The sequence below is a fragment of the Myotis daubentonii genome, chromosome 3, assembly GCF_963259705.1.
Source record: "Myotis daubentonii chromosome 3, mMyoDau2.1, whole genome shotgun sequence".
Lineage (NCBI taxonomy): Eukaryota > Metazoa > Chordata > Mammalia > Chiroptera > Vespertilionidae > Myotis > Myotis daubentonii.
In genome coordinates, this window is record NC_081842.1 from 17045286 (window position 1) to 17064942 (window position 19657).

A 19657-nucleotide genomic window follows, 5' to 3' on the forward strand; every position below is an offset into this window, starting at 1 on the left:
GTTTGCATTCATTGTGGAAGGCAATTTTATAATGTCAAAAAAATTCAAATTCTATATATCTAGAAGATAATTGGAAATACTTTTGCAAATTTATAAATCAGTTGTGCAATTGATGCATTTATTTGCCATAATAAACATAATTCATACTACGTAAGAGTAAGGCCAATACAAGAATAACCTGTGACTACTGATGCGCAAAGCTGTCCACCATATTGCGTGAGCAGTGAAAATAGGTGCAAAAAATGAGCATAATAGTAGAACTAACAGGGCTATCATTGAAACTGGGTCTGAGTATCCAAGTTGCCCCAGGTGATCTAAACATCTTCAAATCCAAGAAGCATGCTTTTAGAAGCAAGAGAGATAGACAACCCCTTAATAGTGCTTACCCTTAAAGTGTTAGTAATAGTGTGTGAGCATTATTTGTTTGTCATTTGGAAAGCAACAGAATAGATATTTTGTTCTTTTCTTGGTTTAGACAGGATTTCAATGAAAAGAAACAAATCACCTTTGAAAAAATTATTGGCCACAAGAGGGCATCAGATAATCTTCCAACTTCCAGCTGCAAGTTGTATTTGAAAATAATTTCCCTTCTCCATGAAAAGCATTAACAGTTAGTTTAAATCACTGCTTTGTCTATGGATCTACATGTGGAAATTACCATAGGTAATGAAGAACTTTAACTATGCCATAATTATTATACACAAGATATTGATTAGAATTATTTTTGTTATTAAAACTAATGCCAATTTAGGAAACAAATAGCTAAAAGCAGAGGAAAGATCATTAAAATCGCCCGTAACCCCTCTAGCAAAGATAACCACTGCTAATATTTTAGTGGATGGGGAATGTTTAAAAGAGGGAGCTTTTAATTTATATTCTCCCATACTGTGTTATGACATGAAATATATCCATTTTATGGTTATGCAATTGGAAAATGTGGACCATTTTATTATGTCACTGATTTGTTTTAAACATGGTTTTAATAGTTTCATACTATTCATACATATATACCTTGATTTAACCCATCTTTATCATTAGATATTAAGCTACAGATCTCTTTTGGAAATGTCTTCAATCATATATCTAAATATAACTACCTTTGTTGAGGGTGGGGTGGGAGAAGGATAATTTTCCTTTCAAGTTCATAAATAGACAGACAGAACTGCCAACTTTTTGAAATTATACACAGAAAATTATAGATGATACATTTTTTAGGGTCAAATTGATAAGTAAAGCTGTAAAGTTCAACAGAAAACAGCTAGCATGATTGACTATTTGTTTCACTAAATTCAGTGGAAAAAAATTGTTTTTGTATCTTAGATCATTCATCAAATGCTTTTTCTAAAGAAAGGAAATAAAATTTACTCATTAAAAATTAGAGTAAATTTAAAAAATTTGAACTTTGTCTAAAGGGACTAACATGAAAAATGTAAAATTCACTTTTGTCATCTGCGTTATTACTAAGTGAAACCTCACTATTTCATGTTTCCTAATATTGCCCAATGATAAGACTGACCACACTTAAAATCTGATACTGCTAGCTAGTAAGATCCTTTGGTAAATAATTTTTTTAAAATACCAATTGTGACTGGCCAGTGTTGCTCAGTGGTTGAGTGTTGACCTATGAACCAGGAGGTCATGGTTCGATTCCCAGTCAGGGCACATGCCTGGGTTGCAGACTCGATCCCCAGTGTGGGATGTGCAGGAGGCAGCCAATCAATGATTCTCTTTCATCATTAATGTTTCTATCTCTTCCTCTCCTTTCCTCTCTGAAATCAGTAAAACATATTTAAAAAAATACTAGTTGTGATGCTTGATACTCACTGTGAAATCTGGAGAGGAACACACACACACACACACACACACACACACACACGCACACGCACACACGCACGCACACACACACAAGGACACACAAATACAGGATCTTGAATAGTGATTTGGTATGCAAATTTATAGTAAAACTCCTCTTCCCTGACACAATTAGGAGTGCCAATCAAACAAGTTTAGATGGAAAACCATTAAAAATTATATATCCCTTAAACATTTTTAAGTGTTTAACATTACTCAATATACTTTCAGTCACCAACTTTTTGATGTGGAATTAAGAATTTTTCTTAGAATATGGGTCTATTGCTAGGAGTGTTTGTTTTCCTCATAACATCCATCCATAATATATCCATGTTGATTTAAACTGTGCTTTCTTTGCAGCGAGTGAAACAATATATTCTTAAAGCAATGTGCCAGCAGAATAATTTCCTCAGATATGTTGTCTTTACCATATCTAGGACAGTTGATAGGCACAATTTACTCAAATTATGCAATCAGCAACCTAACTAGCTTAAACAGGCTTGGCACCAAACAAAGCAGACTCTTGTCCATCATACACCCCACTGGGGCCACCACGGGCATCCCTAAGAAGAGCGCAGCTATCGATGCTCCGTGTGCCCTGGGCACTGGTGAGCACTTTGCAGAAGGAGCTGAAGGCACTGGGAGGCCAGGCTGCTCTGTTTCACTGGCCTCCTCCCAAGTTGGTGTTGCTGGGAGGGAGGGAGAGGTGAGAGCCCCACACTCTAACTCTTCCCTTCTTTTTTTTAAAATATATTTTATTGATTTTTTACAGAGAGGAAGGGAGAGAGATAGAGAGTTAGAAACATCGATGAGAGAGAAACATCGATCAGCTGCCTCCTGCACATCTCCCACTGGGGATATGCCCGCAACCCAGGTACATGCCCTTGACCGGAATCGAACCTGGGACCCTTCAGTCCGCAGGCCGACGCTCTATCCACTGAGCCAAACCGGTTTCGGCTTCCCTTCTTTCCTTTATTATAGTTCACTCAAGGCCGGGACTGCCAAGGACTCAAGGTTCATAGAAAAATACTGGGCCAGGAAGCAGGAGACCCGGGTTCTGTTCCTAACGGGGGCCTCGGGAAATCAAAACCTTCCTGGATCTTGATTTGTTTCATAAAACGATATTGAACTAGATAACATAGCCTATGGATATTTTGTTTTGTTTTTTACAAAATTTGAACTGCCTTATACATTCTCACTTAAAAATATCACAAATCTTTTGCCCCTAATATTACAAGAAGCTTAAATCACATAAACATACTCATAAAGCCCTACTGGGCTATTGTATAGTGAGTGCATTTTATCTTGTCCTGGACATAGCGATAGTATCTTTTATTTTATTTATATTTTGATTGATTTCAGAGAGGAAGGGAGAGGGAGAGACAGAAACATCAATGATGATGACTGGCTGTCTCTTAGACGCCCCACACTGGGGATTGAGCCCACAACCCAGGCATGTGCCCCGACCAGGAATCGAACTGTCATCTCCTGGTTCGTAGGTCTACACGCAACCACTGAGCCATGCTGGCCGGGCGCAGATAGTATCTTTTAGTTGGAAGGGCAGAGATGATGTTTCCTTTCACAGAATTATTTCACTTTGTGTTGTTTCTATGAACAAATAAAATGTCCCTTCCTTGTCACTAGATGAAAAGACTGGTGGAAGTGGATGAGGACTGATTTCCCACCAGGTTGCAAATCATTAGTATGTGCTGTTATCATACTCTCTCCTCTCAGAATTGCAAGGTCATTCTACTGTTCCCTGGAAATGTTCTCGCTGTTGACAGTTCTGGGCCTACATGAGAGGGAAAATGCCCTACTTAGCAACATTCAAACAGCACACTGCCGGCAGCCAACATTCAACTTGGAATAGTGCGTGACAGCTGACCTAACACATGACCTAGACACACATCTTGTTTTCAAGTGCAAGATAACTAATTGTCTTCATTACTTTAGTTTGTGCTGATTCCATAAAACTGCTTTGGGCAAGAACTCCAGAAACTTGAAGAAAACAAAGATAAATTAAGAACCACACTGTGATGGGAACACATGTGGCGATGGCTGGGCTGGAACACAGCCAGAGCCGCTGTAATGATCAGCCAAGACTCCTGAGAACCTATTGTGTCCAACATTGAGATGTAAAGATGCTCCCCTGCCTTTGAGAAATCACACCTGCGGAGGAGAGGAGACAAGCACGGGAACAGACAGGTGGTCCTCAGGTCCCCTTGAGGAACAGTTTAGGAGGGATTAGGATTGCATGGTCAGTAGGGAAAGACCATACACAGAGTCAAAGAAAAATGGTAACCTGGCCCCCAAAAACCCAAACCTTTTATTTTATATCACAAAGGGCTAATTTTATTATGTTTAAGAGCTCCAAATTAGCAGAATCTGTAATAATAAAAGCATAATATGCTAATTAGACTGGATGTCCTTCCGGACGACCTTCCGGATGAAGCCGGGGCTGCAAGGGAAGGCCAGGTCCCGGGTGCCTGCCAGCGGCCGGAGGGAAGCCCGGGTCCTGGTGGCCAGAGGGAAGCCGGTGCCGGCACCCAGGGGAAGGAAAGCCTACTCTTGCACAAATTTCGTGCATCGGGCCTCTAGGAGTCATATAAAAGAAAAATGGGCAAAGCACACGAACACAGTTCTCAAATAGTTTTTCAACATAAGATGATCAACTGGACAAATAACAAGAGAATTTTAAACCATGAAATAATTTTCTTCCCAGAGATCAAGAAGTTGAATAAGAGTATTGGTGAAGATTGGGGGTGAGATAAGCACTCATCCATTGCAAGCATAGGCTGCTACAACATGTACAAAGCTATTACAATAAAAGCTATCACAATACTCTACAATCAGCACCTCCCTTTCTAGAAATGTAAAGATACAGCCCTAACCGGTTTGGCTCAGTGGATAGAGCGTCGGCCTGCAGACTGAAAGGTCCCAGGTTCGATTCCGGTCAAAGGTATGTACCTTGGTTGCGGGCACATCCCCAGTAGGAGGTGTGCAAGAGGCAGCTGATCAATGTTTCTCTCTCATTGATGTTTTTAACTCTCTATCCCTCTCCCTTCCTCTCTGTAAAAAAAATCAATAGAAATATATTAAAATACACACACACACACACACATATCGTTATGTACACAGGAACACAACTCTTGTAATTTTACTCATTATATCTAAAAAGATGGGATCAATTTAAATGGGCATCAATTGGAGACTGTTTAAATATATTACAGAGTATCACTGTGATGTAAATATTAGTTTTGAAAACAAGTAAGTTAGATAGATGTATAGATGACAGAAAACAGATAACATAGATACAGAATAATCTAAGAGGATTTGTTAAGTTAGAAAAATCATGTAGCCCAGCTGGTGTAGCTCATTGGCTGAGCACTGACTCATGAATCAGGAGGTCACTGGTTCAATTCCCAGCCAGGGCCCATGCCCAGATTGTGGGCTCGATCCCCAGTAGAGGGTGTGCAGGAGGCAGCCAATCCTCATCGATGTTTCACCCTTTCCTTCCTCTCTAAAATCAATAAAAACCTATTTTTAAAAAAACCCCAGTATGTATACACCAGTGTAAATAAGTATGGTAGTGGAGGGCCAGTTGTAAAAGTCTAAAACCTAAGAGAGAAACAGTTACTGACTTCACTCCAGACCTACTCAGAATCTGAGGGTTTTAGAAATTTCTTTTACTTCTCCAGGTTTTTATAACTAGGAGATGGTGTTTTTTAAGTTGACTCCTATGGAGGCAGGTCGCCCCATCCTGTATTTATGCAAATTAACTTTTCGTGTCATGTGCAGACTTTCTCACCACACACGCCCACTCACTTTTTCTTTTGGGGAACAAACAAGTTGTCTTGCAGAACATATGACGTGAACTTATTGAATGCATACTTGCCCCTAGTGCCATTTCTTTCCTAAAAATTCACTCAGTATGTACTGAGCAATATGCCAGAGTTAGGAACTGAGGATATTGGGGAAGAAACTAAGTTTATACTCACAAAGGGATCTAGTAAGCATGTTCAATAATTGGAACACAAAAGGTTTTGTGCCATAAAAGACACGCACTGGCCATACTGAGGGCCCAGACACCCCTCTAAATTAGCATGTGAGTGAGGGGCAGGGTGCGGATCAGGAAAAATTACTCAAAGGACAAGTGTTTGGATTTACACGGTATGAAACCCCAGGCCCCCAGCAGGTGTGCAAAGGTGCACCTAAAGGTGTGGAGAAAATAAACCAGAGAGAAATGGAATGGACCACGAGGTCCCTTTTAGATGAGATTATGATGGCCTGGATTTTAATATGGTCAGAGTTACATTTTAAGAACCAATCCACTAGGCCTGGGGTCAATGACTCAGGGCAAGACACGATCACACTGGCTTCTGGTACTTTGTTGGGGACTGACATCAGGTTTTACTCCTGTGATCTCCTGCACCTTCTCCCACCCCCTCCATTCTCCATCCGAGTCAGAATATTCACAGCTCAGCAGTGAAATGAGAAGCAAACTGATCAAGGAGCTAGTTAGAATTCTTGGTTCACTAGACCGAAATTTATTTCTTGGATCTTCATTAACTCCAGGAATTTTTCTTTTTCTGTAGTTACTTTAGGATAATTTCCCCCCCAAAGTTATTAAATTTAGAAAAGTAATTTAAATAACAAATCACATTTGATTTATACTTCAGAAATACCAGCAAGAAAAATGGAGCTGAGTTGGGACTGCCTTTCTAATCTCTCACTATTGCCTTCATTGCATTTAGAAATTACATTTTTTTTTATGCCTTAGACTTTAAACCACTTTTATTTAATAACAATTGACTTATATTAAATTTTGTTTCATCAGTTTTGCCATTTGGTATTTAATTAACCAGAAATAGGATCTGGCCTTTACAGCTGCAAGATTAAAATATGGTCTAAATGAAAGGCATTAAATTATACTCAGTAGGCCCTGGCCAGTTTTGCTCAGTGGATAGAGCGTCGGGCCGTGGACTGAAAGGTCCCAGGTTCGATTCTGGTCAAGGGCATGTACCTTGGGTGCAGGAGGCAGCTGATGGATGTTTCTCTCTCATCGATGTTTCTAACTCTCTATCCCTCTCCCTTCCTCTCTGTAAAAAGACAACAAAAAAATATATTTTTAAAAATTATACTCAGTAGTGTCACTTAGTAGATATTTTATTGTAATCCTGGGTCCTTAAAACTCCGTGTATCATCATCAGCATCCCAGCTACAAATGCAAAGCCTTTTTCATTGAATCAATTCTAGTTCTTTAAGAGCCTCCAACACCCCCTGGGACGTAGGTATTTGTATCCCCATTCTAAAGCACTAGGAACCTGAAGCCAAGTAAAGCATCTGGTAATGAGTGGTGTTCAAACACGTCCGACTCCAAGGCCTACGCTCTTCTCCTTTAAGCCTCCGAGTAGAAAACTTCCTGTTAGTATAAACCAGTTGTTCTCAACCTGGGTGGGGGGTGGTAGACATTTGGAAACGCATTGGGAGACACGGTTTTTGGTTGTCACATCTGGGGGAGGGAGGAGTTCTGCTGGCACCCAGTAGGTAGAGACCAGGGATGATACTAAACAACCTATAATGCCTAGGACGCTCCCCCACAACAAAGAGTTACCCAGCCCAAAGTGTTAAAAGTGCCAAGATGGAGAAACTAGAGGGTAAACAACATTCCTCAAAAAGTCTTACAGACCTATTACTACCCCCATCCTGTTCTGTTTTGTTTTCTGAAATCAATGTTTAGGGTCAATGAAAATAGCTTTAAACCAGAACCAGATGTGTTTAACACATACATGCATGCACATTTTTAATGCAGCTGAGAAGTGCTTTGAGTTTATACTGTAAATCACTGTGGAGTGATCACAGAACTTTGAAGGTCTCAACCTCAAATATTATGGTATATACTGCATATAGATGTAGGGTGGGGAAACACATGTATGCTTCATGTTTCCATTGATGTGTGATTGTTCTGATCTTTGTTCTGTTTAATAACGGATGCAAAGGGTGTGGGGAAAGAAGCCCTGACTCAGAAAGCAGGGAGAAACATCATATTGAAACTTTATAAGTAGACACTTTTTTTTTTCAAGCACAATGAAGCCACACCATGAGGCAGAAAACTACTTTCTTAATTTTATTTGAAAAGTACACAAGGTCACAAAGCTAGAGCAAGTTCTTGCTTTTTTAACCAAATTTGTTCTTACAAAGTTCAAAATCTGCACCATTGGATATTTAAGCCAGAAACGTTAAATACAAAAATCACTTTTGAAACTGACACTATCAATTCTCTACTTGCATATGTGAAGTGTCAAAATATTTTTTCTCAGTAGTACAAGTTTATTTATTACAAATGTTCACAGTAAGGGATGAGAATAAGTGAATCAGTGAATTGTGGTTCTCTTGACACTTGTGTCATTAAATACGTTAGTAGAAAAATGCAAAGTTCTTCCTTGATGGGAGCGTTTAGTGTTCGTGACCAACACCAATCCCAACAGGTACTTTCCCCTCAAATTACAAAACAGGGTACTTTGTCAACCTTGATTAACAGTAAGAAGCCAGATACAGCAAATATTGCTGGTGTTACTATCCATAAGATAACATATTTGCTGGTGTTACTCATAAGATAACATATTTGCTGGTGTTACTATCCATAGGATAAGCAGAACTGCAATTCACAAATTTATTATTCTTCCCTGTTTCCATAACATGAATAAGCAGAATCTGTGCTCAGTTATGGACCATATGTTAGTGTCAAAATAGGCAAACAAGTAAAAAATCCAACTGCAGAATATGTTGCCTTTATTGCAAGACTATCCAAAGGCATTTGAAATATTAAAACTTGCCCAGAACATTTATACTCCTAAACACAGAATATTACAAAGATGTATGTACATATATATATAATATATAATGTCACAAGCCACTAAGAAGTTAAAATGGTGTCAACGTTTTCTACAAACTACTCCTTACACGACACGTCAAAGCATTAAGCACATAATATGGACCTTTTCTGTTCACACTGGAATAAGGGGTCTGAAGGCCCTAAACACTGTGGAGGTGAAAAGAGATTAGGAACAACTTGAAACATTCACATAACTTCAGATTTACATGCTGCACGCACACAGAAAGACAGAGAATGGTTATTTTAAAAAGCCATCCATTATAGAATTTGATGTCTAACTTCATGCAACGAGTTCTTTTTATATTTAATCAAAATGTTTATTTGCCCCTTTACTTGCTCCTAATTTATGAAACTCAATTTTGAAAATTATCTTTTTCATAAAAACCAGATATTAGTTCATACCAATAATCTAATTGTGTTTCTTGAATTAACCTCCCCCTACGACACACTCTGGCTGTATTTCCATTGTAACAACTCCAGGGCAGATTTTTATTTTTGTTGGCCTTCCAACAGGGGAATATTAGAATAAAAGAACACCGTAAACTACACATTAAAGCACAGAACTATGTCCTCTAAGGTCCCACTGCTTCTCAAGTTATCCTGTGTAACTCAACAAAATGGTGTTGAGTCTCTTAGGTGTAAAGTGGAATTGTAAGGTGTAAAATTGCTTTTGCCTCAAAGACGCAGTGCTATCTTTGGCTGATGCTGTTAAGCTCCAATGGCGATGCTTGAATAGCAAGTTTTGTTGAATTGCTTGATGATTACCAATAATTCCAGAACAGATATCTGATCTCTGGTGTAAGTGAAATTATCAGTGAGAACCCCCCCCTTAATGGGTCAAGCAGAACTACCTGACTTCTGGATTAACTGAAATTTACAATGAGAGTAGCTGAAGACGTGGCCTAAACCTGAATTCTGTCCTCTAAATGTCATCATGCCCAATAGGTCTGTACAGGATACACAACTGATTTCTTGTGAGGCTGTTTCTCAGGATACAGGTGCTTCTGGAAGAGAGTCTGGCTTATTTGTAGCGAAATCCTAGACCAGCTATGAAGTCTCAGGCAAGGAAAGCCTTACTACATGCATCCATTTTTTGAAGTGATTTCTACTTAGACTGATAGCATAATCTTCAGTGCATGAAAACTAATAAAGACCAAAAGCTGTTTCTTAGCGTTTGTGCTGGTATTTCTTAGTACTATTGTATGTACATTTGTATTCATATAAAACAGACCAGACATCTGGAGTTCAAAAATAGTTACTATTATAAAATCAGAAACACAGCCAGAGTGTTGGGGATGTTGGAATGTTAGCCTTTATGGATAACACAGTCTTTTAATTTGCATACAAAAAAGAACAGAAAAGAGGAGGCAAGATTGAAGTCTGAGGATAGAAAGGTGTCACAGTGATGCATTTTTAGGAACAGTACCTTCACCTCTAAGCACCTTTCAGGTGATAGCTAGCTCATAGGCACCAGAAATTCATAATAGAAATTAAATGACCCAAAAGGCACAAATGAAACTGTTAACACAAGTATAAAAGCAATATTGTGTGAGGTTAAAACCCTATTTAAAAAAGGCTTCCGAATACGTAAAACCGTACACTAATTCATTACACAGACATTCCGCTTAAATTTACCATTAAAAAGTGTACACAATATTCTTACTAATCAGAAAGTCATGCCAACATTAATTTCTAATGCCGCATGAACCACCACAGCACCCAAAGAGATGAACAGAAACCAACTCCCTACAAAATTGAGGGAACAGGTTTTAGAGCTAGTGAAATAATTTATTGCAGACCTTACTTACTATAAAGAAACTGCTGGCTCATTCTACTATATCCACACTCCCTTGCAATCTTAAGGGAAATACAATAAGTTTACTTTCTACTAAAACAGTATTTAACACATTTGGCAGTTGGGAGTATTCCTTTTACTCCCTTTCCTTTCTTCTTCTTCTTCTTTTTTTTTTTTTAAAGAATAAATCACTTTCACAAAACTAGGACTCAAACTTTTCAAAACTCAACTGGATTTTCTGCAACTGCACAGACAGGTTGGCAGTAGAGTAGTAACTGCGTCCTCCCAAGTCTGGAAGGCAGAATTGCGAAGGACACGGATGGGCTTACACTGCGCTCCGTCATTCCGAGCCTATGAAGGAACATCCTCCAGAAACTGCATTCAGGAAGGTAGACTTAGGATTCCCTGTTTCTGGGATGTGTAACATGCAACACCATCCAAAAACGACAACAACAAAACGCTGAACTTTTTAAAATTTGGAACCAATAATTAGGGAATTTCAATCTGTATCTGTCCAATAATAAATGCTATAATTTTTTTCTTAGTAGAAAAATATCACCTAACGCAGAGAGCCAGTATGTGGTTGGGAACTGCAGGATTCCCCATCCTTGCTCTGGCCGGTCTCTGTTCTGGAGATCACCCCAGATTGCTCATCGCTGAAATCCACCCTCACTACCATACCTAGTGTCATCGCTCTTATGTAGTGACAGCAAAGTTGCTAAATAAATCCATAGGTGCTCCTTTACTTTAGCATGTAAAAGAGCTTACTATGCCTCTGTTGCCTGTTGCCAACAGTCCATCAATCAAATGCTTAAGCAATCATTCCATAGACAAGGCTTATGCATGACCTGAAAGTAGAACTAGTAATTTCTAGAACCCTGTAGAGTGTTTTTATGTTACTAGAGCTATTCCAAACACATTTAGAGTTTTCAAAGAACGAACATAAAGGACTGTAAGAATTTTTTGCCATGAATGCTTCTTTGCCAATTTTGGGTCATAAATTAATTGAGAAAGGCATCCTAAAAATAATGGCAGGAATGAAAAAGTACTACTTTTTAAGATGATTCAAGTATCAACTTGGTGTGCATGTAAGTTCACCAATATCTTCTCCTATGATTTCATATCCAAAGTGCTACATATTAAGTATTGGTAGTTAGAAACTGGCAAAATCAACTTCTTTAAGAAATCCTTTTCAGATGGCAAATTTGTCTTTAGTAACTTTAATGCCTATACTATTCCGATAAAAACAAACACAACTTTTTGAAGTATGTTTCTTACAGTTTTTGGTTCACTTTTTGATCTATTGAGGCTGGTAGCAAAATTTAGAACAAAATAGGTTTTCCTATTTCAAAAGAAGAAGAGAAGTGTGGAGCACGGAGGCGAGAGGTTCGGAGGCCCTATACTATAGACCCGTCCTTGCTCTGGGCTGGAATCATCACCGGCACCGCTCCCATCCTACTGAGATTAGGGGCAGCTACCTTAGCGGGCGGGAGAGTCGGACTCTGAGGAGCGCGTTCAAAATCTTCACTTGGTACTTGGTTATACTGAGTCTTGGAATAGCCCTCCATGTTGGAAGGAGACATGGATCCCAGGGATGAGTGATTGCTGCCGATGTAGCTTCTGGCTGTGGACGTCCGGCTCTTGGGGGGAGGCACGTCTTCCCTGGAAAGCAAAGATCCCAAAATAACCGAAAGAATGAGTTTCTAGAAACCTACAATTGTGTAGCCTATGAATCATGCGTGGGGGCTATCTAAGCATGAAGTATATAGAGGTGTGTGACATACAAAAAAGCAAGACAATTTATATATATAAAAGCCTATGTGACTGTTTCAACTGGTCGTTATGACGATGCACTGACCACCAGGGGGCAGACACTCAACACAGGATGCACCCTGGTGGTCAGTGCACTCCCACAGCCAACCTCCTGTGGCCAGCCAACCTCCCGCAGTCCCTTCCGGTTGGCCGGCCTCAATTGGCCCTGGTGGCCCCAATCACTGGCCAGGCCGAGGGACCCTGCTTGTGCATGAATTCGTGCACTGGGCCTCTAGTAAAGTATAATGTCACAAACTGTGTATTTGTCCCTTAGTTATCATTTACAGAATATAGAACTTCTCATATACTGAAAGGCAGTATTTACAAAAATTTATGATTTTATAATGTCTTGTAAGAAACAAACCTCAAATATGTTCATATTCTAGTACAACTCATCAAGATAATCTCATTAAGGTCATGTAACACTTTATCCTATATAATAAAAGGTTAATATGCAAACTGTCCCCTCGACCAGTTTGACTGCGAGTTTGACCAGGGGGTGGGGCCGGCTGGCCAACCACCAGTGTCCCCTCCCCCTAGCTGGCCCAGCCCGATCGACCTGATTGGAGCAAGCCAGCTGGACCCCACCTGTGCATGAATTCGTGCACCAGGCCTCTAGTAGTTACTAAAGCACTATCACCTACAGATATATTTCTACCAAAAAAGAAAAAAAAATCCTTTTTGCTACTAAAGTTACTGATCTAAGACCTTAGCTGAAAACAGCAGATTCCAGTCTGCAAAAAAAACAGGAATTCAGGCAGAAGAATTTTCACACCAAGGACTGAGTTACATCTGGTGCATTTTAAAAATGCAAGTGCCCAGATCCTACCTCATACCTACCAAATGTCAATTTCTTGGGTGTTACTCAGTCACATGTTATTTCTTAAAGCTCAATAATCGAACATACACTTCTAGTTAAGATCTTCTGGTTTAGAATATTTTGTTAAAAATCACATTACTAATAGTTCTGTCACTTGATGTAATTAGGTCCTTTTTCTTTCTTTTTTTTGGAATATGCCATACCTGTACTTGATTTGGAGAGGGCAAATGGTTTTGAGATAAGTTATTTTGTAGTGGTTCTTAAAATAGGATCCAGAACTGGAGAGGGACTGAGGGCACAGCCTAATGGAGGTTGATTGGATCTACACACTTGCCAGGGAAAGTGAGAGCTTTCAAATGTGTTGACGGGAAGAGCTTTAGCTTGTATCCAGTTCTCACAGGGGCAAATGTTTCGGATGGTTAGGAGAAGTAATGCTTTAGACATAATAAGTTTAGTACACTACACGTCAATCAACTCTGGTGTCACTGAATTACCTGATATCATGATGAACTTCCTTTTCATATTTTTCTTCTCGGCGCTTTTTATGGCAGCAAAAGATGATCACGCAGATGAGCATGAGAGCAAGCAGAGTTCCTATAATAGCTCCTGCAATTGTTCCAGCTCTGTTTGACGCTAGAATAAGATGTTCATAAGTAAATAATGGTAAAAAACAACACCACTCTATCTAGTCGTATTGGAGGTAAGGATACACACTGACAGACTGATCTCATTGTATACGTTAACTATAGCAGGTCCTCGGGTTACGGCGGAGATCCGTTCCTACTGGGCGATGTAATGCAATTTCGCCCTAAGTAGGAACCCACCTACATAAGCACCTACGTCACTCACATGGAGCACACACACAGCCGTAATGGAGTGAAACAGTAAAACAAATTTAAAAGAAAGATAACAATTCCTGACCTTTACTGTGGTAAATAAATAATAAAAAACATAAAGCACACATGTACATACGTTGAAATGACAGGACTTTTTTTTTTAATAAATAAATGAGAGATGGCGATGTAACCATGAAACAACATACGTCGAGTCTGATGTAACCCGAAGACTGTCTGTATAAGAAACTAATTAGCTTTTTGGTCCAAGGAAAAAAATCCACTAAAAGAACTTTCTTTTGAACTGTATAATCTATTTTATGTATTAATTTCAAGGAATTGAACTGTGACCTCCTGATTCATAGGTCAATGCTCAACCACTGAACCACATCAGCTGGGCTGTATAATATATATTTAGCATAAATGTGATCAAACCAGATTAAAAGAGTTTAATGTTCCCAGCTATATGAGCTGGCATATAAGAATGTTCCAAATAGCTTATCCTTACAATGGCTAAATATGGTATAAGAGTTGACTTGACAACACTCATGTTCTTCATGTTGCTACAATAATGAAGGTTTTTCTAATAAAATACAGTTTTTTTCTTCCCGTGACTCAGGAAAGCTACTAACCAAGCCACAGAGTGCTCTGCTCACAGTTTGCATCCACTTGGCCTCAATACACCCTTGCTGACTGAATGGGGGGGTGGGGTGCGGGGTGCTGTATACAGGGGAGCAAACATTATCACCGCCGGCGGAAGGTACTTACGAGGAACAACATCCAGGCGCAGCTGGCACTGGTCAGAGCCCACTCTGTTGCTGACTGTGCACTTGTACGTCCCAGAGTACTCAGTGGTGGCATTTTTTACAGTGATAACAGAAGAAGTCATTTCTATGAAAAGAGAGATGGGGCAGAGGGGAACCCATGTTTACAGGACTGCTGAGATTGCAGTAAAGGCAAACCCTGCTAGGCTTGACAGTCCAGGCAAAAGTGAGAGAGGCTGAAGCTGGGTGCGGAACCAACGCCAGGCAGGCAAGACACATGCAGGTCTCCAGAAGGCAAACCACTGTGCTCTGGTTCATTTGTGCAGTGAGATTTGCAAAACCCATCCCATCCGCCCCGCCCCCCAGATGGAAGAAACATACAAAAGAAGTCAGAAGGGGCCATGCAGTTAACCTCTTAACTTGTAAAAAGAAATGGAGGCTCAGAGAAATCCTACCTGGAAGGTGGAGGCCAGTTTGAATAACAGGTCAGTTATAACCGTGGTCGGCAAACTGCGGCTCACGAGCCACATGCGGCTCTTTGGCCCCTTGAGTGTGGCTCTTCCTAAGCCTTAGGAGTACCCTAATTAAGTTAATAACAATGTACCTACCTATATAGTCTAAGTTTAAAAAATTTGGCTCTCAAAAGAAATTTCAATCGTTGTACTGTTGATAATTTGGCTCTGTTGACTAATGAGTTTGCCGACCACTGAGTTATAACAAAGTGAGCAATTGGATTGAACCAGTTTATAACTTTTCAGTTAGTGCCACATGGGTGCTTTTGGTCTGTTTTGTAACAGACACACCATGGGTAAATCGCAGTATCTTCAACACTAAGGTAGGCTCATGAAACTTTCAAGATCCAACTCCCTTTAAGTTAGTCATTAATTTAAGATCATGAACATTTTCTGACAGTATTATCATTAAAAAACATATACCAAAGAAACCAATTATAGTATCTCAAACAGTGAAACTGTTATTAAAATATACCTATTTATACTGCATGACAGTAAACTGTCCTGGAATCTTGATTGTTCTGTATAGAAAAGGGAGGGTATCTGGGGATGTAAAACACACACACACACACACACACACACACACACACACACACACTAGAGTTAAGTCCATATCTATGGCACACGGTACAGACTGTCTAATCGGCGGTACCTGACATCAGTGCTGTGGGCAGCTTCTGTGAGTTGGACAATTTCTGCCATTCATATTGTAATGGAAGTGAACCCTCCTTGGGTTCACATTTCAGTTTAAAGTCATTTCCAATTTCTTCTGATCCATCCACATAACATCTTGTACCCGAAGGCTTAACTGAGAAGAGAAAATAAATTACAACTTTATACAGAAAAACAGACTTTCTGTTTACAATGATTCTTCAACACGGAGCATGCGGCACAACCATGCCGACTATTATCACACGTTCTGGTTCGGAGTTGACAAGACTGAATAACTACACTCGGTTATGCAACACCAAACAGGCCGGACTGGGCTCAGGAAGCAGCCGTGGCAGAGGGGGGTCTGGCAGCATCTCAGGCCCGGCTCTGTGTCCCCTATTCCACGGGCACACCTGGAAAAGCAAGCACGCTGTGGGCTGCACCTCCTCAGACTCAAGGAAGCGTCCCCCCCCCCCCATTCCTAACCTCCTCCTCTACCCCACGCCTGACATGGGAGTACGTGTCATGTCACACCTTTCTGGTGCCATTACTGTCCCGATCAGGGGATTATAATAAAAAATGCTGGCCACAGGGCCAATTCACTTGGTACATTACATCAACCCCAAACCACCCGGGGAGCACTGTTACAGATAAAAAGGTAAAGCTGAGGCTATATCCCAGGTCTCCCTGGGTAACTGCTTAGAGAAGCTGCTAACCCCATTTCCTGAAATTCACCCCAACACTGAATTAACACCTTAGTGCTTCGTATTCTCTTGGTGAACTTTACTAAAGCAAAACACACACACAATAAAAGGAACACATTTTAATAGCGTGGGTTGATCATGTTCAAAACATGTGTACGCACACGCACACACACACATACCCTCCCCCACATGCACCCCCCCACACACACATGCACACACCTTGTGAGCGCCACCCCCATCCGCTCCCAAGCCAGTTCCCTTGTGCTGGGTGCAGTCACCTCACTCTACCACCCCGGCCCCAGGCGCCACCGGCCGGACTTTATCAGGATCGGTTAGTTCTGCTGCTGCTAGGGTCATGTGAATGGAATAATACAGTATGTGCTTTGGTCTAGCTTCTTTATTCATTGCAAAGCTTTTGACATTGATCCGTGTTTTAAAAATCCATTCTTTTTCACTGCTGAGCTGTATTCCACGGACTATAACAAACGTAGTGATCCACTCCTGTCGGTGAACACGGATTCCAGCTTCCGGGCTCCTGTAAAAGCCTAACTCCCTAAGCTCACCAGGGGCAGGGTGTCGGCGGTCAAAATCAGACGGACCGGCCAGTGAGGAAGGGGCTGGGAGGAGCTGTGGGAGGTCGCTGGACCAGAGAGGAGGGATTCTGAAGGCTTCCAGGGGAGGCTCAAAGGGGAGAGATCGGTTGCGAGTCCGATGCCTTCTCTGGGGCTGGTTAGGAGAACCGGGAGTGACACTGGTGACGAGGGCCATTTAGCAACTGCGCACCCTGCTCAGTAAAGGACGGGTACAGGGGCTGGGGGTGACACTGGGGAGGCAGCAGTAGCCTAGAGTTCACTGCAGCTCCACGGCCTTGGGAGAACAACGGCCCCTCTAAGGCTCTGCAGCTGGCTGGCTGGGCCTGTCCTCCCAGCCTGACAGATGGCAGGACTGCTTTTTTCTTTTCTTTTTTCTTATTCTGAGCCGACGTTCACTCTTCCAGTCCTGGGTGGGTGTGTACTCTTTCACGGCTACGAATAAATGTGAATGGGTTTTACAGCGGCGCACAATGGTGAAGAACACTGCTCGAACGCTCATGTGGCTGCTGGTATGCCTTCCTTTTCTCAGTCATTGCTGCATCATCTATGGTATGAATATCTTTAACTCTAAATGGAACCGTTTCTCCAATCTGGCCAACAAGATCTATCACTTCTTGATAATTCTTCAATTTGGTGGTATTTCTCTCCTTCATCCGTTACTACTTGTACTGTTTTCGAAGGCTCAACAGATGCATTTGATGGCATTGCTGATTTCCTAAGCAAATCTGTCTCCTTTTCAGATTGATCTGTTGCCCTGGAGACCACATGAATTGGACATTGAAAGAGGTTTTGCAAATTATTTCATCCTGTGAGTCTTAAACAAGATGAGCTTTGTTCTTCGTTTCTTCAAACAACCAATAAATCCTTTATTACATAAACTCGCAGTGGGACATGAAAGCAATGCTTTGTACACCAGATATCTACTGGTAATACAGCATACTAACCCCAACCTTCATCTTCTCTGCTAAAGATGGCCCTTTCCCATGGACCAAACATACCCCATAATGAACAGTTATTTTAAGTGGCTGATCAGGGCATCCAAGGCCCCACTGGGTTTGAGATCTCAACATCCTCCATCCACAAGAGAACAAGGTTTTACCAACAATGGTTTCTGAGTGTCGCCTAGGAGTGGCCCACCTACTTTCTGACCCCAACCATGACACCACAGGGAAGATGAACTCGTCACCCATGACACTTGATGGATAGAAAGAAAGAAAACCACACAGGGACAGAGATAAAGTTTTATCCCCTAATGTTTCTTTGGTCTGGGATTCCAGGATCCCTGGCCATTTTCCTCAGAACATTTGCATCCGCGATCATTGGCAGAGCTAGTTCTTCTCAGGTAAGGGCACATGACCATCATCAACCTGTAGGTGGCCAGTGCCCCACCAACTTAGTGACACTGTATTCCACATAGGTTTTGCAACATTATCCCTCCATGCTAGTGGCCTATCTCAGTCTATATGAAACACACACTAAGTCCCCGTAAGGAACAGGATATACAGGGTGTGGCAAAAGGGTTACAGTTGTGAGTATGTGGGACAGAGTTTATTCTTATATAACTTATTATCGCATTATTTTCCATACGAACTGTAAACCTACTTTTGCCCCACCCTGTATACTTTCATCACCATGTCATCCATCCAAAAAAGCTCATTTTGCTTGCTTCAAAACACCAATTTCAGGCAAAATCCATGCAAAGATGCTAAAAATCACTGGCCAAAATTTGAGGAGAAAAGAGATATGTGTATACTCTAAAAAGTGGCTCCCCAAGATTTTTTAATTACAGAAGGAAAAATCGTAAGCTTTCAGTGGAGAAATCCATCAGCTAAAACTTAAACCGAGTGATCATGATTGTCAATGAGACATGACATCACATGCCCTTACAGGACCGAAGGAAACTCAGGAGACATACACGCATGTGGATCTTAGACTTGGTCCTAGCACAAAGGGACTTTAGTAGAAAACTGTGAGATTCAAATTAGGTCTGTAGTTTAGTTAATGGTATTGTCCCAACATTAATTTCTTGGTTTTGATAACTACTATGATTTTGTGAAATGTCAATATTAGAAGAAATTAGATGATGGGTATACTTTTAGGAACTCCTTAGTATTTTTGAAACTTTCTATAAAACTAAAGTGATTTCAGAATAAAGAATGAAAAGAAAAAGTCCTGCCCTCTACTCATGGCTTCCACATTCCAGCGTTGACTGAGCCACCACACGTCCAGGAAACTGTTTACTGTGAATGCTCTCCTCTTCACAACCCAGCCTGCTTACCCCAAAGGTCTCGGTAACAGGCCCTTTTGGAGTTGTGGGGAAAGGCTCTGGTGTGGCCACAGCACTGGTTCACGCTGTGGGTTCTCCATTCATTCCCCTTTCAGCTTCATGACTGAGCTGCATCCACACGCCCGGCTGGTGCATCTGAC

The 19657-nt window shown here is 40.9% G+C and overlaps 1 protein-coding gene across 2 annotated transcripts in view; it reads right to left on the bottom strand.

Moving 5' to 3' along the window:
* Positions 1-19657, bottom strand: part of CXADR (CXADR Ig-like cell adhesion molecule) — a 60102-nt gene that overhangs the window by 5805 nt on the left and 34640 nt on the right. Inside the window, exons 4-7 of one of the 2 annotated variants that reach the window (XM_059686810.1) lie at positions 15935-16090; positions 14775-14897; positions 13668-13806; positions 12020-12203 (exon numbers count right to left, since the gene is read on the bottom strand). In XM_059686810.1, the coding sequence (XP_059542793.1) occupies positions 12020-12203; positions 13668-13806; positions 14775-14897; positions 15935-16090 (602 nt within the window). Of the gene's footprint in view, positions 1-9232; positions 12204-13667; positions 13807-14774; positions 14898-15934; positions 16091-19657 lie in introns of those variants that run through there. The other variant, XM_059686808.1, reaches the window with a different exon arrangement.